Genomic DNA, 19,548 nt, shown 5'->3' on the forward strand with positions numbered 1-19,548 from the left:
ATCATCACGTGTATTCACAAATTAGGTATATATGTGAATATAAGAAAGAGTACCCTTGTCTTCTCTCCAACTTTAGAGGCTCCACTACTTAACAATGCCTGGATTTCCCTTTGCTTCATTGACTAGCTAGAATTATATGGCTGAGCAAATGTGGTAGGGAATTGACGGTAGATTTAGTTAGCATGACTGTGCCACACAAAAACTGGACACAGGAGACCTACTCGAAGGACAGAAAGTTTTAGTGAAAACATGAATCTCAGTGGAAACCAGAAGGCAGATGTACTGGTTTGCTAAGGTTGCTATAAGTTCTGGTGTCCAGAAGGCCAAACTTGAAGTGTTGACAGGATTGGGTCCATCTGAAAGGCAGTGAAGAAATTTGTTCCAAGCCTCTTGATTTTTATATAAGGCCAGCTCTGTGCCTCTTTTTCTCTCCCTGCTGCACAAACTGTCATTATTATGCACGCTATACTATGGTACTAGATCCTGAACAGTCTTACATGTGCTAAGCTGGGGTCTACACTGGATCACACTTAAAACCTTCTTTGCCCTGGTTATTTTGGAGATTGGATCTTACTTCCTGCCTATATATATGTACCACAATTCACACCAGATTAAGGCTTGACAACAGGAGCTGAGATGACAGGTGTGTGGAACTATGCCCAAATATGGGTCGAGAAGAGGTCTTGCAAACTTTTCTTCCCAAGCTGGACTCAAACTGCAATCTTCAAACATCTCTTCTTAGGTAGCCTGTAAGACTACAAATGGGAGCAGGTTTATGGCAGTACAAAGCCATAATACAAGGACTTGAAAACTGCTAAGTTTAAATTACACATGTGGGCAGAGCTCAGAAAGGAGCAATGCAGATTGCAAGAGTCGTCACCCCCACCCTGTAGTTCACGGAAAGGTGTCGGGGAACTTACTTCCAATGAAATGGAAGCTAATGGAGGGTTTTATGCCAGGGAGAGACATGACTTCACAGATGGGTGGACAGAGCTGGGCAGAGTCCAGTGGCAGATGAAAGTCAATTGTGGCACTGAAGTCCAAGTGAGTTGAGGTTATGGACCCAGAGCAGACAGGGTTTGGGATTGGTTTGAGTGATGGGGTCCAGGGCAGTTTTTGGTCATGCCCTCTGTAAGCTGAGTGATCCAAATGAAGAGATCATGCAGTAACTGAACACAAATAGTGAGCTCACTAGAGGTACGAAAAATAATTAGATAATTGTGATATTGATGCTAGTTATAGGATGAGGGCAATTGTTTTCTCAAGTGCTATTGGAGCTGGTTTATCAATTTTGTATCCAGGTGTGACTCCATGACACCAGAGTGTGCAGCTAAAAAAAAAAAAAAAAAAAGACATAATTCAACTTGTATCAAAAAAAAAAATCAGAAGCCAGGAGCGGTGGCTTAGGCCTATTATTCTAGCTACTCAGGAAGGAGCCTCAGATCTGGGGAATCAAAGTTCAAAGCCAGGTTGCACACAAAAGAACCTGAGACCCTTATTTCCAATTAACTTCTAGAAAACAGGAAGTGGGGCTGTGGCTTAAGGGTAGGGAGGTAGCCTTGAGCTGAAGAGTTCAGGGACAGAGCCCTGGCCAAGGTTAAGCTCCCGTGACCCACGAAGAAAAAAAAAATCATTTTCTATTTGAAAACAAGTCAGCAGCCCTGGAGTGTTGTTGGCTCACACCTGTAATCCTATCTACTCTGGAGGCTGAGATCTGAGGATCTTGGTTCAAAGCTAGCCCAGAGACTCAATTATCTCCAGTTAATCTCTAGAGAACAGGAATTGGGGCTGTGGCTCAGGTAGCCTTGAGCTGAAGAGCTCAAGGACATCAACCAGGTCCAGAGTTCAAGCCACAAGACCACCCCCCCCCCCCGAAAAAAAAGTATCTGTTGTGCTGATGAAATCCGAGGGCTTTTAGATTATTCCTTTTCAACTATATTTCTCAATGCAGAAAACCAGTGACTTTTTGACATCCCTCAGTATTTCAAGATATCATCATCAACATCATCACTATTAGGTTCATTAGTATTAACTATTGGAATACAACTGGTTTTGTATCCTCCCCTGCCCCGGGACAACAGAACATATGTAGAGGTGTAATTCATTGGATTTTTGTTTATTTCATTCCAGTTTGATTTAATTGTTGAAACTTATATTGTCAGATATTGTTTTATTTATATTTCAGCTTTATGTTATATGGATGTAAACATAGATTTGTTTTGCAAAAAAAAAACAAATATTGGGACATGGCACACAGCCATATTTTTTAAAAATTTTACCTTTTAAAAAATTAGCATAAATGAATCATACAAATGGTTTCATTATACATCATATTAAATTTACCCTCTACATTTTCCATATAGTAATTCTGTAATATTCAACTCCCCTTTTCCTGCCCTCTTCCCCCACAAAAGCTCCCTCTTTCACAATCAATCACAGCATGGGTGTCTGTGTCTAGATTCAGTATGAGAAGAAAAAAACAAATGTGCCATACTTGTCTTCTAAGCATGGCTTTTCTCAATATGATCTCCCATTCTGCCCATTTTTCTAATGACATTTCATTCTTCTATATGGCTGAATAACACCCTACTGTATATATGTGCCACATGTTTAACAGGTGCTAGGAGTTCAGGAGTCAGCATTCTGCTTTAAATATTGTGAGAGTAGGGCTGAGCTATAGCTCATGACTGCCATCCTAGCTACTCAGAAGGCCTGAGGATTGTGATTTGAAGCCAGCCTAAACAGGAAATTCTGTGAGTTTATTATCTACAATAAACTACTCAGAAAAAGCTGGCAGTAGCACTGTTATTCAAGTGGTAGAGTGCTAGCCTTGAGCCAAAGAAGTTCAGAGACAGTACCCAGGCCCTGAGTTCAAGCCCCAGGACCAGTACTAAATAAATGAATAAAATATATAAATTAAGCAAGTAAATATTGTGAGACTGAGCCATACAATTGCATCAACAATGCCACTAGCAATTCCTGACCAGATATGGCTTAATGGAAGATCAAATGATTTCTCTATGAGAATATTTGAGTCACTAGTAAACACTTTGGGACCTAATTTAAGAATGGAAAACTATGGTTTTGTCCTAAAACATTTGTGAGAAGCTGCTGTCAGCTCAAGTATTGTGCCCTAGAACTACAAGAGCTGTTAGTCATCACTATGAAGGCACAAACTAGGCTCAGGGTACTGTTTTGTCTTATCCCCCATGCCCTCTCTTTCCCAAATGATGTAGGGGGGACTCATATATTGGTGATGTCAATCTAGTTTAGGTATACATTTATAAAATGTAGGACGGCTGCAAAAAATGTAACTTCAGATAGGGCTTATTACACATCCTTTAAAAAGGTACAACAAAAGGCTTGTAGTTTTCTAATCTCTTATCAGTTGTCTTTGTACATATCCTATCACAAATAAAGCTACCACTGAAACACTTACGAATAGCACACTGTAACTCGAACATACCGACATTACAAACAGCACCCAAAAGTTGCTATACTCTTTCTTTCTGAAATAGAAATACTATCTCCACCATTATTTAAATAACCAAAATCAGCTTAATTCAAATAAATATCCTTTATTAAAGAAAAAAAGGAATATTGTTAAGCACCAAAACTGTATGTTGTTACATTGCATGTACAATAAGAGAAAGGTGATTGCAATACTTGGTGTACAAGTTCTTAACTCTGAAGTCATGAGTGTAAAAAACATGAATTACAAAGCAATACAATAATTACAATGCAGAAAAGTTGCACTAAAGAGCAAAAGGCAACAGTCAAAACAATTATTGGAGATTCCATAGTATTGCTATAAATGCTTGTTTTAGTAGTTTTCTTTTTACTTTTAATACTTTAGAATGTTAACTGAATATATCTAAGTATTGCAAATTTGCAAGAGCTGGCATTTACAATACACTGTGCATACTGACCTTTTAATGTAGTGGTGGTAAAAGCAATCTTTAAAAGCCAAGCACAATGTGCTAGTGTTTTGTTTCTCTACCTTTACAATATTGCACACAGCTAGTAAATGGTGAATCAGTTTGCCATTATAATTTTCATTCACCCAGAATGGCTACAAGAAAATAAAAAAGTCAGTTTCATTAGCCCTAATAGGCTTTTATTCATGCAAAATAATTCGCAGCCCTCCATTTTTCATTAACTATGTATTATGGTTTCACACTTGGCAATAACACACAGTACAATGTGAAATTCAGTGAGCCAATGTGAATTGTGTCAAAGTCAAGGAAGCCAGAATTCACTGTAGGGGTTGCATCATCTACCCCTCGTGCTTTACACAAAAGAGTGAAAGGGGCTTGCCCCTTTGTGATTATGGGGACTTCTTAAAAATGGTAAAATTAGTATTGGGGAAAGTTGGGAAAAGCCTTTCATATTTAACCACAGAACATGCAAGTAAAACAAAAAAACAATTTCTGTAAAACTGAACTATATATATATAACCAATACCCATCTCTTTTGTTTTCATCTACATATCACTCTTCAAACATCTTCCTCTCTACCCTCAACTCAATGAACTAAGTCCTTGTACTGGAGTTACAAAAAAATAAAATGAAACAAAAACACACAAAACAAACAACTTCCTCTCATTCTCAAAACCCAACTGCACTCTTAACATGTCAGCCTCAAGAGTTATTTTCTATACATGAACACAACAGTGGCATAAATGTGCTTGTGTTGAAAAGGTGGAAAACATAAATTTGGAATTCGATCAAGTACATTATATAAGTGCCAAGTTATCTGCTACAGGAAAAACAATTTTAGAATAAACATATCTTTGGAATAACTCGATGGGCAAACAGTAAATGTATACACAGGCCTGTGTGTACACACACACACACACACACACACACACACACACACACACACACACGGAATGTAGACTCTCTCCCACCCTTAAAAAGCCTCTGTTTACATACATGATAGTTTAGGGAACATTATAAATTCATTATGTAGGAAAACCTTTTAAATTACACTATATATCATCATAGGATAAAAAATACTACTGCTTCATTTTACAAAGCTATTAACCAGACACTCTTCTTAATGTGCTTTAACTATAAAGAAAACTTTGCAGCAAAGTCCAGAGGTTACTACTGAGTTGGTCAGTAGCACTAAAAAATGCAGTGTGCTCAAAAGTAAGGTGCTGTGACTTTCTTCCACCTCTTTCTCTCTCAAGTACATCTTGTTGCTCATTTTCTAACATTATGCTAAGCACTAAAGGGGAAATAAAATCTGTGTAAATGCACATTTACTTTATAATTCAGTGCAAGAATTTTGGTAAAACTAAAAGTTTCTGCTCTATCAAATGGTTGCATTTTTAACAAAGTATCTGCAAAAGACTTGAAATGTTTTACAGTCATTTGTTTGATGTCTGTTGTTTGTTTTTAAATAACCTGGTAAGAAATCTTGACTCCCTGACAGGACTTATCAGGACCCAGAAGCACTGTATAGGGTGGTTTCTGACATTTAGTGCACAATACTTAGTTAACAAACCTGGGGGAGAGGAGGAAAAGAACCAAATTTCTTATAATTTTTAAAAAAAGATTTTTAAGGCTAAAAGCATGTATTTAACTCAATATATTTAATGAATATAATTTCAAAAGTCTTCTGGAATGTGTTAGATTAATTGCATCACTTGTATACCGACCATATCTCACAGAGAAGATGCTGCCCACACTAACTTGTGTTCCACTATTTTAAGAGTTTAAGTATCACGATCTAAAATGCTGAAGTAGGCTGTATAATTTAACATATATTATGTCATAGGTGGCCATGCCATGTATACCACCTAATGTTATTACAGAGTTCAACTTTATTGAAACAATTATTTTCCCCTTTCATTAGTCAACCAAAGTGCTCAGGTAACAGATGTTCTGCATTTCCCTGACAGAAATAATTGCAGCTGTGCTCACTTAAAACATGAGTCTCTTTATGCAAAAAACTATAAAATTTACCATTAAATATACTTTAGAAAATCCTCAGTAAGCAAGGCATTTCTTTATACTTCTAAAAACACCTTTTAAATCACTATGATTACTTTTTCTATACATGCTATATTGGTTTTGTACATACAATTTTGGTTGTCCATCAGCAGAGGAACTATTGGAAATTGATGATCGGGATGAGTGGTAATACTAATCTCAAAACATTCCTAGTCACTATCTCCTGGTTTTCTTAATTTTAAATACAATGCAATTGTGACTAGTTTGGTAAATTAACTTCTAGACTGACTCAGCATAAGCAAACAGCAGTTTATGGATACAGAGATGACACAGAAGTATACCTGTAAGATATTCTCAATTGTACCAAAGTACAGGAAAGTCTGCAACTGAGAACGTGATCACCCAAAGTTCCATGACCCCAAATATGGGAAGTTTGTACTGACGTAATTATTGTGGGGCTATGAAACTTAAATTAATGAGGGTCAGTTGGTGATATCTTAATGGACAAGTGGGACACTATTTTAAATTTTATTATCTGTGAGTAACTCCATCTTTTGTACCTATAGTAATTTATAGTTTGATTAAAGTGGAACTTTGAACCTTTTGGTAACTTAGGTAAGCTCTAAGTAACTGGCCTATACCCAGCTTGAGAAGCTGAATCCTGTGCAGAGAAATGAATGAGTAGGAGAAAATTATTTTCCAGAAATTACCAGTTGGCTGTAAGTGTCTGGTGTGGGAATGACCTGAAGCATCACAGTGGGAACTGCTGAAGACAGTGAGAGTACATCTCTACGTGTGACCTCTATCTAGTATCTCAAACTTTCCATGCAAGGCTCAGGAGGGCAGATCACAGGATCCTTTTTAAAAGTGAGCCTGATTTCTAAAGGAACTCCAGCTTTAACATTAAGTGGATCTAAATCTCTCTCAACACATCAGAATACCCGTGTTGGTTCTATATTTTTCTCAAGTTCAAAGAAATGAATGAAACTTAAGATTATGAACAAGTATCAAAAAGTTGAATACATAAACAATATTGATACATGGATCCATGCAACACTAAGTACACAAAACTAATACATGCTTTTAAGTTAAAAAATTCAAATGTATTAATATGGCCAATAGCTCTTTGGGTTATGAAACATTTTCTAATGCTTTACTAACAAAGGATGTACCAGCCTATCCACCCCAACTTTATGATGAAGTTTATATAGTAGGATCTGTATTTTTTTAATTGTTTCAGATAAGATATAGGAATTAGGCTGGAACTGGAATAAGTTTCATGATGCTATGCAGAAGCTCTTAATCTCATTAATGATCACAATACTAACACTTAAGTGTATAGATTTTTGTCTTATATAACTTGTGGCCAGAAGCTTTTCTCCATTATTATTTTAAAGAAAATAAGATTTAAAAATAACATTTAAAATGACAAGAAAGTGAATGGTTTTTCTTTAGGAAAACCAATACAAGCACACAAGGGTGTTTACTGTTGTATTATTCTCTGGGGTGAGGCTAAAGAGCTCCTTGTAAGAAAGTTCTTTTTGGTATTTCAATCCTCAACTCCCTCCATAAAGGCAAAGTTCTGTCTTAAGCACAATTAAACTGGAAACTAGGCCAACATATCTCCTCACAAGCAGGCCCACAGCAGTCCTGCTGACACTCCATGCACAAAAGCTTACCCTTTAAGACACTATCCACAGCTAAATCGGCACCCAGAGCTACAGATGTTTAAAAATCAAGTGACAATAAGAAAGGTTATCCCTCAAAGTTCTAGTCAAAGCAGTTGAAGACCGAAATGCCAAAGAGGCTTTTCTGGTTATCTACTTTCTATACCTTTGCAACGCATGTGTCTCACTGTGGATCATTACAAAAACACAAAATATGCATGGTATTGTGATCTGTATTCCTATTACTGAATCCTGATTTCTGATTCTAAATAGGAAAGTGATGTTATAATAAACAATAGTTCAAACTAAAAGACCAAAAATAATTTGAAATATTATCAAATTACAAAGTACTGCTTTTGATAAACAAGGATGCACATAAATTTAAACTGTTACAAATTCAGAATTATGAAAAGCTATTTAAAAGTATGGAAATTTGAACTCCAAACCTTACAAAGTGTAAGACCATGTGGTCTTCCAAAAATAAGTCTTGTTAAATACATCATGTTGTAGTACATACATTAATAGGTCTAGCTCTGTTGGCTTTTCAGATGTTGAACATCTTTATAGTAAAAATTCCTTTGGAGATGAGTAATTTGGGAATTTTAAGTCCATTTCCACCTAATTATTTTAATTCCTGACTTACAGCTACCACGACATTTTTTCCAGGGTGCTGCGCTATTTCTACAAGCTGATATGGAAGAAGCTCTGGTGTTCAGTAGGTCTTCTCAGCACACTCCATGATGGATCTCTAAGCAGTCCCAAAACATCTCACAGTAGATCTTTGTCAACCCAGTGTGTCATCTTCCAAGTCAGAGGGACCCCTAGCTTAGCTGGGTACTATAAGGAGATATACAAGTGGATGGATGAGAAGATTTATAAAGACAGCTGTCTCCAGAAAGTCTTTTCTCCATTGTAGCCAGGAACATTGCACATCTAAAGTAATGTTAACCACTATCAACTGGAATGACTGGAAAAAGCAATACCCTACCAATGGTGCTTCCTTTCTTTTTTTTCTTTTCTTTTTTTCCCCAGCTCACTCAGCCAATATACTTTGGATCTAATACTATCCATTTCTGGACCCAAGTTTAAAAGTTTTGTTTTCCAAAAGAATTGGAACTAATCTTCATCTGTAGGTTATTTTTCTTTCTTCTAAGCCACCTGTTTGTAAACAAATAAAATTTTCTTTTAAAGATTGTAAGAATGAAGAAGAATAAGAAAATTTACTGAAACTATATTAAGAAGGAGAGAGGTTAATGGAAGAATGATGGGCAGGGGATAAGACTAATTGGGAATACATTGTACAAACACATGAAAATGTCATAATGAAATTCCCTTCCTTGTATAGCTAATGTATGCCAGTTAAAAATATATCCTTTTAAAAAGAGTAGATATGTTCCTTAACACCCAAAATGAATACTGGTGGGTTTTTCTTCTCACTCCTGTAATCCTTGCTACTCAGGAGGCGGAGATCTGAAGATCAAAGCCAACCCTGGCGAGAAAGCCCTCAAGACCTATCTCCAATTAACCACCACCAAAAGCAAAAACACAACAAAAACAAAAACAGAAGTAGAGTGGTGGCTCAAGTGGTAGAATGCTAGGAGAACGGACCATGCTCAGGTACTGAAAAAGCCAGAAGTGGTACTGGGGCTCAAGTGGTAGAGTTCTAGCCTTGAGAAAAATCCAAGGATAGTGCTCAGGCTCTGAGCTTAAGCCCAGGACTGGCAAAAAAAAAAAAAAAAAAAAAAAAAAAAAAAAAGACTGCTAGATTCACTGTTGTTTTTATTCCTTTATGTCATTTTATGATACCTTTTATGTCCTGATATTTTACATAAAAGCTACAATATTGACTAGGTGCCAGCAGCTCATGCTTGTAAGCTAGCTACTGAGGAGTCTGAGATAAGAGGCAACCCAGCAGAAAAACCATATGACTCTTACCTCCAATTAACCAACAAAAATGCCAGAAATTAGCTGGGTAGCTCACACCTGTAATTCTAACTACTCAGAAGTATTATTTCAAAATGATATTGTATGTTGTATAGTGATTGTATATAGATTCCCTTCTTGAATACTTGCTTGTTAAACAAGTCATTTGAAATATGATTTAAAAATCAATGTTAATAAATTCTTTTTTTTTTTTTTTGCCAGTCCTGGGCTTGAGCTCAAGTCCTGAGCACAGTCCCTGGTATTTCTCAAGGCTAGAGCCCTACCACTTGCACCTCAGCACCACTTCCAGCTTTTTTTTTCTATGTATGTGGTACTGAGGAATCGAACCCGGGTCTTCGTGCATGCTAGGCAAGCACTCTACCACTAGGCCAAACTCCTGGTCTAAATTCTTAAAAAAAAAAAGTATACGAACTTACCTGTAGCCAAGGTGTGTGTACACTCTATGTACTTATAGTATTGTTTATATTGAAAATCAATACTAAAATTTACAGAGACCCAAAGACCCCAAGTAGCAAAACTAATCCTCAGCAAAAAAAAAAAAAAAGCAACACCGTAAGTATTACAAAGATTGGTTTAAAATGACATACAAGAGCCATAGCAAAATGGTACTAGCATGATACAAGTACAAAAAGAGACTTGAGCAAGGGAATAGACTTAATGAATAAAACCATGTAGCTACACTCATCTGAACTGATGGGCCAAAAGCATGCACAAAAATATAAAAACTCTGGGAAAACTGGTTATAGACAGGCAGAAGGCTAGCAAGGAGTTAAACTCCAAGTAGATATATATATATTTTTTTTTGGGGGGGGGTCAATCTTGGGGCTTGAACTCAAGAGCCTGGGCACTATTCTTCAACTTTCTCAAGGCTAGTACTATAGCATTTTAACCACAGCACCACTTCTGGCTTTTTCTGTATATATAGGGCCAAGGAATCGAACCTAGGGCTTCCACTCTAACACTAGGCCACACTCTAGCTGGCCTGGTGAGAGATAATCTTTAAGTAATTATTTTCTGAATTAGGAACTCTAATAATGCAAGCAAAACCAACATGAATTGACAAATAGGAATGCACCAAATTTTCTATATATTAAAAGATCACTTGAAAAGATAGGTAACACAAGGAAAGAAAATCACCACAAAGACCTCAGAAAAATTAAAAAACAAATGAATAATCCAATTAACAGACAATGAACTGAACAGAAGAAATAAAAAAAATGGCTAACTTATGAAGAAATGTTTAATACAGTTAGACACAAGAAAATGTAAATCAAAATTACAACAATATCTCTCCACATATAATGTAAGCTAAATTGTAAAATTGCTACTTTTAGTAACATTCTACTTGATATAGCCAAATAATGTCTTCTATGTTATAGCTATTTATTTTTTTACTTCTAAGTTTTGGCAATACTGGAGTTTTGAACTCAGGGTCTCACACTTGCTAAGTACAAGCAATTCTTTTTGCCAGTCTTGGGGCTTGAACTCAGGTCCTGGGCATTGTCCCTGTGTCTGTCTGTCTGTGCTCTACCACTTGAGCAATACAGAGCCACTTCCAGCTTTTTCTGAGTAGTTCACTGGAGGCAAGAGTTTCATAGACTTTCCTGGATAGGCTAGTTTCTAACTGATCCTCAGACTCAGCTAGGATTACAGGTGTGAGCCACTGGGACCCTGCTACTTTTTGCTGTTATTTAATAATAACTTCTTTTTCAGATATACTTTGAGCTTTTTACTTGGGTGGCCTTGGACCATGCTCTTCCTACCTTACCTCCCACACAGCTGAGAATGAAGGTGTGGGCCAACACACCCACCTTGTTCTTTGAGACAGGACTGCTATTCTTGCTTGTGCTAGCTGTGAATTTTGACCCTCCTATGCCCACCACCCAAGCATCAAAATTACAGATGCTCACCACCATACCCATTACTACATTTTTGAAAATGTAGTAATCTTCACTCTATTACTTAGCAGAATGCTACATGTATAACTAAAGGCAATCAGTATGCAGAAGGGACTAGTTTGAAAAGCTCAGAAAGCTAACAATGTAATCATGTTTCTACACTGACCTTAGAAAACTCTCTTGTGAAGGGGGAAGAATGTTAAAAGGAGATGAAACTGACTGGAATATATTCCAAACATATTGAATGTAATAATGAAAATGCATTTTCTGGGTAGGGGAAGAATAAGATGTCCTTTTAGTTTTAGATGTACCTTAAGTGGAGATAATTTTTAATGAAAGATATAATATTTGCATAAATAATACACCTTGTACTTGAAAAGAACACTGGGCCCCATCAACCAATTATAAAAGCTGTATTACTGAATGTTAACAAAGACAAAAGGTATTTACTTGTTAGTTCTCCCAATCTGTGCAAGGCAGAGCCTCTTCTTCATCCTCTGACTCAGGAGATGCCTCTTTAATTCTTCTTAGAGCTTCATGAATGCTCCGTGTTAGAGGGTCTGTATCAGGCAGAAGTGTGAAGGATTCTCTCAAAACTTCCTTCTGAACTTTCTTCAATTTTACCCCTTTCCTGATTTGTGCCAAGATATTGTTGCTATCATCTTCATCAGGAAAAGGAGGCAGAGTTCGCTGTTCAACCTTTTTCAAATGGAAACTACCACGCTTCAAGGATGCTAGCACCTCATCCATGGGTGAGCTCACTTATAGAAAATAAAGAGAACAATTAATTACAGTTAGGTATCCACTTGAGGTCAAACTGTAAGACCTTGAGACTACTGGACTTTTATGAAAGCGCAAGGCACTGGCATCATAAGCTGTGGGTAGGTTGCCAGAACAGTAGGGAGCATCACTATGGCAAGATTCAAATTCCTTGTCAGGTATTTTTTCTTTCTTCTTCTTCTTTTTTTTTTTTTTTTTTGCTGGTCCCAAATGCTATCCCTGGGATCCTTTTGCTCCAGGCTAGCATTCTACCACTTGAGCCACTTCTAGGTTTTTCTGTGATTAATTGGAGATAAGATTCTCACAGACTTTCATGTCCAAGCTGGCTTTGAACCCTGATCCTCGGGTCTTAGCCTCCTGAGCAGTCAGGATCACAGATGTGAATGTGAGTCATCAGTGCCCAGCTCCAGCACTATTTCTTATTTCTATTTCTATCACTTCCCATGTAAAAGAAGGGAACAGATTGAGGGATGGAAGGCAATCTTACTAATGTGAAGATGAAAGCCCTAAAGGATTTTTCTATTTCACCTGCCTGATCCAGATTTAGTGACCAGATAACACATATTTTCTTTAAAAATTAAGCCTTCCAGGTGCTGGTGGCTAACGCCTGTAATCCCAACTACTCAGGAAGCCAAAATCTAAGGATTGTGGTTTGAAGCCAGCCTGGAAAGTCTCTGTGAGTCTCTTACCTGCAATTAACCAGTCAAAAGCCAGAAGTGGAACTGTGTGGCTCAAAGTGGTAGAACACTACCCTTGAGCAAAAGAGCTCAAACAATGCCTAGGCCCTGGGTTCAAGCTCCACAACTGACAAAAATGAAAAATAAATAAATAAAATGTTGCCTCATTGTGCTAAGAGTGCTCTCCCCCCACCCCATTTAGTTGTTTTATATGCAAACTTCTACTGAGATTATGGTAAGAAATCTTCTACAGGGGCCCAGAATTTGGCCTAGTGATAGAGTTCTTGCTTAGCATGCATGAAACCTTGGTACCACATACACAGAAAAAGCCAGAAGTGGTGCTGTGGCTCAAGTAGTACAGTTCAAGCCTTGAGAAAACCCAAGGATAGTGTTCAGGCCCTGAGTTTAAGCCACAGAACTGGTAATGAAAAAAAAAAACAAAAACAAACAAACAAACAAAACCTTAGGGGCTAGGAGTGTAGCCTAGTGGTAGAGTGCTCACCTAGCATGTACGCAGCCCTGGATTTGACTCGTTGGTACTAAAGACACAAAAAAAGCCAGAAGTGGCGCTATGGCTCAAGTAGTAGAACACTAGCCTTGAGCAAGTAATGTCCAAGGACAGTGCCCAGGCCCTGACTTCAAGCCCCAGGACTGGCAAAAATAAATAGATAATTAAATGATGCCCTACTCTTTGCCTTTATATACAAGGAACATACTAAGCTCTTCCAAAGCAAAATGAGACTAAAATGAGAGTACTTTGTAGTTTTTCTTTTCTTTTCTTTTGGGGGGGAGGGGAGAGTGGGGGATGAGGCCAGTCCTGGGGCTTGAGCTCAGAGCCTGGGCACTGTCCTTGGGCTTTTTCCTCAAGGCTAGTGTTCTACCACTTGAGCCAGAGCACCACTTGCAGCTTCTCTATGTATGTGGTACCAAGGAATCGAACCCAGGTCTTTATGTATGCTACACAAGCACTTTACCACTAGGCCAAACTCCGGGTCCCTATAGTTTTTTTATACTCTTTTGTAGTGCAGGGCATATAGAACCCAGAACCTTGAACATGTTATCCCAGTGCTCTACCCCTGAGTGATACCAGCCACTGAGTAATTTATCTCCTAGGTTTAAAATCAGACTCTTTTCCCCTTTTCCCTCTTCTGCTGGTCCTGGGGTTTGAACTCAGGGCCTGGGCACTATCTTTGAACCTCTTTGAACTCGTCTGCTAGTGTTCTACCACTGGAGTCACAGCACCACTTCAGCTTTTTCTGAGTAGTTTACTGAAGATAAGAGTTTCTCAGACTAAGCTGGGTGGTGGCTCATGCCTATAATCCTAGCTACTCAGGAGGCTAAGATCTGAGGATAGTGGGTCCAAGCCAGACACAAAAGGACCAGAGATGCTTATCTCCAATTATACTCCAGAAAGTCCGGGTTCGATTCCTCAGTACCACATACATAGAAAAAAAGCTGGAAGTGGTGCTGAGGCTCAAGTAGTAGAGCTCTAGCCTTGAGAAAGTCCAAGGACAGGGCTCAAGCCATGAGCTCAGGACTGGCAAAATAAAAGAAAGAAAGAAAGAAAAAGAAAGAAAGAAAGAAAGAAAGAAAGAAAGAAAGGAAGGAAGGAAGGAAGGAAGGAAGGAAGGAAGGAAGGAAGGAAGGAAGGAAGGAAGGAAGGAAGGAAAAGAAAAATACAGTTTCTCAGACTTTCTTGTCCAATTAGCTTCAAACTGTAATTCTCATATCTGAGCCTCTGAGTGGCTAGGATTACAGGCATAAGCCACTGGTAGCCAGTTTAAAATAAGACTTTTTCTAACAAAAAAAAATTCACAAAATGGGCCAAATGTCATTCAAAACACATTGTTTATGTCTTAATAGCTCAAGAAGGTAATGTTTGCTGTTCTGGGTTGATTTAGAATTCTCTGCTTGAAAACTCTTATACTATCTATAAAGCTCAAAATTCCATTAAGTTTTACAAAGTGGAATGTACCATGAAGTTCTTCCATTTTATACATCAGATGGAAACACCTATGTACTTACCTCTTCTCCTTTGCAAACTTTCAGCAGTCTTTCTGAGCTTCTTCCGAGCACTAACCAATTGGCTGCTGTCGAAGAGATGAGCTGAGGGGGCGCTGGCTGATTTGGGAATTCTCTTCTCGGTTCCTTCCTTTCTAGGCAGACCTTTCTCCAGTGTCTCTGCAGTGACAGCAGCACATTCATCCTTTGCAACAGGCAGAGGTGGTGGGGGTGGGGGTGGAGGAGGAGGCGGTAGTGGAGGAGGAGGAGGAGGAGGCGGGGGTAGGGGTGTTGGAAGAAGAGGTGGTAGGACTGTATCTATGGTACCAGAACATGGTTTGAGGTCATTACTAGTCAAAAGTGGAAGAGATGCAGTGGAAGGCAGTTCAGAGGCAATACTACTGAGAGGTAATGAAGTGGCTTCAAGTTGTGCTAATGAAGAATCTTCAAGTTGTGCAAGGCTCTGGGGTTCTGCTGTCTGTGGTGGTACAGGAGGGTCTCTTCTTTCTCCGGCCTCTTCTGCTTTCTCCACTCCCTGCAACACTCCTGGTAGTGAGTCACCCTCATCCTCCCGGGACATAGGACTCGCTGCATTTTTTCTTCTTGCATGGGCCAGTCGTAATCGGGTTGATTTAAGTATGACTTGCCCAGGGTACCTCTAAAATATTAGAAGTTATTGTAACTGATTGTCATATATTAAAAAATAAATGAACAAAAAGGCTACTTCCCCCTTCAGCTCTTTTGTGGTTTTAAGAATAGACTAGAACATGACATCTGGAATATGATGTAAAAAAATCAATGTTAATAAAACATAAAAATAGACTAGAGTGCCAATACCTACTAATTTTCACAGCAACCACCTCCAACTCCTGTTATTTGCCTACTAAATATGTTAAGACGTCGTTCTTTCTTATCTCAAGAAGCCAACTGTCCAAAACTACCATGATTTTGAAGTCTTTAACATTACCAATTTAAATAGAAAAAACAGTATGTGAAATAGTATCAAATATATTTGCTAATGATATGCAAAAAACTAAGAAAGTAATACTAGTTTACAATATATTTTCAAGTACTTATAGATGAAAACATTGGCATTTTATGCCAATTTTTAAAAAGCCTATATAATAAATAGATTTATGATATAATGAAAAATTTTTGGAGTACTGTCTTACAATAACCCATTTTATACCTCTTAAAGGAAACCTACCACTATGCCATTTGAGAGACAACATTTACTTAATGTAAGGTTTAATTTTAAACGTTAGGGGTACCTAGAAGAGGATATACCTTTAGGAGTGGTTTCACCACAACTCCATTTTTTCACTATGATACTAAGAGGACTTAATCAAAAGATTACTTCACCTCATCAGTATGTGGCTCTACGCAAAGCTGCAGAACACTTCAACAACTAGAGCCAGAAGCTTCAGCAATGGTTTCTGAGATGTTGAAAGGGTGAGGCTAAGAATGCCCAAGCACTTGTATACGCTGGTTGATCGATGTCTGCCAATTTATGACCAGCAAAGGTTGATGTATGTGGAACTAGTAACAAGCTGATGCTTGTTATTTTTATGAAACCCAGAGGAATCCAAGCTTCTCAGAAGGCCTGACATTCCTCTTATACTACTGAAGCTGTACGCCAGGGGTCAGACTATTAATATTGGAAACAACCAAAGGAAAGGGAGCCAAGTAATTAAACCATGATCATAATGTATTCTAAACATAACAGAATAGGACTTTAGCACTGTTTCAAATAAGAAAAAAACAATACATGTACCATTACTTTCACTACCTGCTTAAATGTCCGGAGTCTATCCAGTGTTCTCTGTCTCTCTTGGCTAACCCAGGCACTTTTTCGTTGCTCTTCATCAAGTAATTTCTCTTTCCTCTAACAAAAGAAGTAATAATGATGCATTATGTTATAATGTTACGTCACATCCACTTTTTACACTACTAAGAAGAATGAAGATGACTTTCTCCCAGTAATTAAAATGAATGACTCAAGGGAGTCATTCATGAATGACTTTGTTGTTATGGGTCATGGGGCTTGAACTCAGAGCTAGAGCATTGTCCTTGAGCCCTTTTGTTCAAGGCTTGTGCTCTATTCTTCAAGCCATGGCATCACTTTCAATGGTTAATTGGAGATAAGTGTCTAACAGCCTTTCCTGCCTGGGCTGGCTCCTCAGATCTCAGCTTCCTGAGTATCTTACAGGTGAGAGCCACCAGCACCTGGCTTAAACAAAACCTTTACTATATAAAACACGATGGTTTTTAATCCAAATCATTCTTTAAAAATTCTCAGTAATATGGTAAAGTAAAAATCTTGTTTTATAAGGCTGGTTTTGACTTAATTTCAGTATCATTTGGGAGACAGAGGCAAAAGTAATGAAAGGATTGCTATATGTTACTAATTCAAATATAGCTGACTTTAAAATAAATCAGGTGAGGGAAATGAACTGGAATCACAGCTGCCTGTGCACATATGAGATGTGATCTCTTCTTTAAAACTCTTGGATGGTTAAGAACAATTCTCAGACATAACTATGTGGAAATGAGACACATGGACACACAGATGGAAGCTCAGCAAGCTACCACACATGAACTAGCTGCCTATTTTGGTAAAAAAAAAAAAAAAAGTTTTATTGGAGAACAAAAAAAATTATCAGCAGCCACCTCACTAGCAATTGATTACACATTCTTTCAAAATAACCAACACTGCTTTCAGCAGTCTTCATGAATTTTGTAACGATATCATATCTTCTCAGCAGTTATCAGTTTGCAAGATTTCCCATACTGTTGACTTATCTAAAAATTATAATAAAACTTCATTTGGAAGACTATATTTTAGTAGTATACTTTTTTTTTTTTTTTGCCATTTCTGGAGCTTGAATTCAGGGCCTAGGTACTGTCCCTGAGCTTCTTTTGTTCAAGACTGGCACGCTACCACTTAAGCCACAACATTATGTTGGGATTTTTCTGTTTATGTGGTAACTACATTAGAATAATCACATTCAGCTCAATTAAAGCTTTTTAATTAAACACAGGAAAGGCAGTCTTAGTTTTTCTTTCATTCCTTGAAGCCAAATAGACAGTAGAAAATTTGAGAAGACTTTTTAAATCAAAAAGAAGATAATAACTTTAAGTTGTGTATTATGCTGCACATCTGCCTATCCCTGAGCTCATCAGCTCAAGGCTATCACCCTACCCCTGAGCCAAGCCCCACTTCCAGTTTTCTGGAAGTTAACTGGAAATTAAGAGTTTCAGGTCCTTTTGTGCATGGGCTGGCTTTGAACCTTGATCCTCAGATCTCAAGCCTCCTGAGTAGCTAGGATTACAGGCTCATCTCAATGTATTTTTTTTTAAATCCATCAACTTTAGGAGCAGGTTATAGAGAATGTTCCTCTAAATATCTGGTTTCTGATCACAGAATAAATGTAGGTGGAGGAAAATATGCAATTAAAATATTAAAAATAAAATACTAACTTCCTTTCAATAATTCCTTACTACTTACTGAGGAGGAGAATGTTCAAACACCTCCAGTTATCAATACAGTCAGCCTATGACAATAAGATTTTTCTATGAATGATATGAGAAATCATATAGGAATCCTGAATGGTAATTGGCAAAGGGACAGAGTTAACTTTTTGAGTACAGGCCTATATTCTTTTAGCTCCATTCGTAGATGAGAAAAGAAATGGCAAATGGTGCAGATTGCGTCTACACATTTATACTTGGTGAAATAGAACTGCACCTATCACAGAGCAGTGTGCAAACAAGGTACATCTGGAACTGGAGAGTGGCATGTTCAGACACTGTTCATTGCTGTCACACAGGTAGGTTGTGAAAGAGCTCAAAGTTTCCTAACTTGGCCAACTATGGGTGTGTAGTGATTGTGAACACAATTGATAGTGCAAGAGACAAGAGTCTTGGAATTTCAGAGGAGGGAGAACATAATCTAATGAGGTAGTATATACTCAATTCTTTTGGGTGTGCATTAGCCCTCTGGATTTATGGCACAGGAAACAGGAACTTATGGGTGCGTAAAGAAAATCTTCTCTGATGCTTTTAGTTTAAGAGTCTTAATTTTCAAAGACCAAATATGACAAGATACAAGGCAGGGCATCTCTCAGTAACAGTATCAGATAACAGAAGTATAATCTTAAAGATTTCCCAATGAGAAAACAAGATGAGATATCTGAGTTCTGCATTTAAGTTCAATGGGATTCTTCCCTTCAGAAAGGGAAGCTAAGAATTGTTTAAGATTATAGTGAAGCAAAGCAAGAATACACATCTATGCCCCCAAACACTCACTTCTGTTACACAACTAGAATGTGTTATCCTCTCACCCAACTAAGTACAAGGAATAACTGTTATGAAATCTGGTGTACATCCTGTATTGAAATCCAGAATGAGCATGCATCTTCCCAAATCCACATACATGATATGGAATGGCTCATGAGGACAAAGAATCTAAACTTTGTAGAGTAACAATGTCTCCATGGATAAATAGATTATGCCCCATAGAGAAAGTATTTTATTTATGAAATGTTGGCACTAAGAAAATGGTTTGTTTAAAAACACATTTTTTTAAGAAAAACTATTAAAAAGAAACTACTGAAGGATT

The 19,548-nt window shown here is 37.7% G+C and overlaps 1 protein-coding gene across 4 annotated transcripts in view; it reads right to left on the reverse strand.

Moving 5' to 3' along the window:
• Positions 1–3,562: 3,562 nt before the first annotated feature.
• Positions 3,563–19,548, reverse strand: part of Jmy (junction mediating and regulatory protein, p53 cofactor) — a 63,795-nt gene continuing 47,809 nt past the window's right edge. Inside the window, exons 8-12 of one of the 4 annotated variants that reach the window (XM_090331730.1) lie at positions 16,717–16,812; positions 15,279–15,585; positions 14,952–15,107; positions 11,920–12,230; positions 3,563–8,785 (exon numbers count right to left, since the gene is read on the reverse strand). In XM_090331730.1, coding sequence (XP_090187856.1) covers positions 11,923–12,230; positions 14,952–15,107; positions 15,279–15,585; positions 16,717–16,812 — 867 coding nt within the window. In that variant the 3' untranslated portion in view covers positions 3,563–8,785; positions 11,920–11,922. Of the gene's footprint in view, positions 8,786–11,919; positions 12,231–14,951; positions 15,586–16,716; positions 16,813–19,548 lie in introns of all 4 variants that reach the window. The other 3 variants (XM_090331729.1, XM_090331728.1, XM_090331727.1) reach the window with 3 other exon arrangements.

The sequence above is a fragment of the Megascapheus bottae genome, chromosome 4 (genome assembly GCF_031878675.1).
Source record: "Megascapheus bottae isolate mThoBot1 chromosome 4, mThoBot2.hap1, whole genome shotgun sequence".
Lineage (NCBI taxonomy): Eukaryota > Metazoa > Chordata > Mammalia > Rodentia > Geomyidae > Megascapheus > Megascapheus bottae.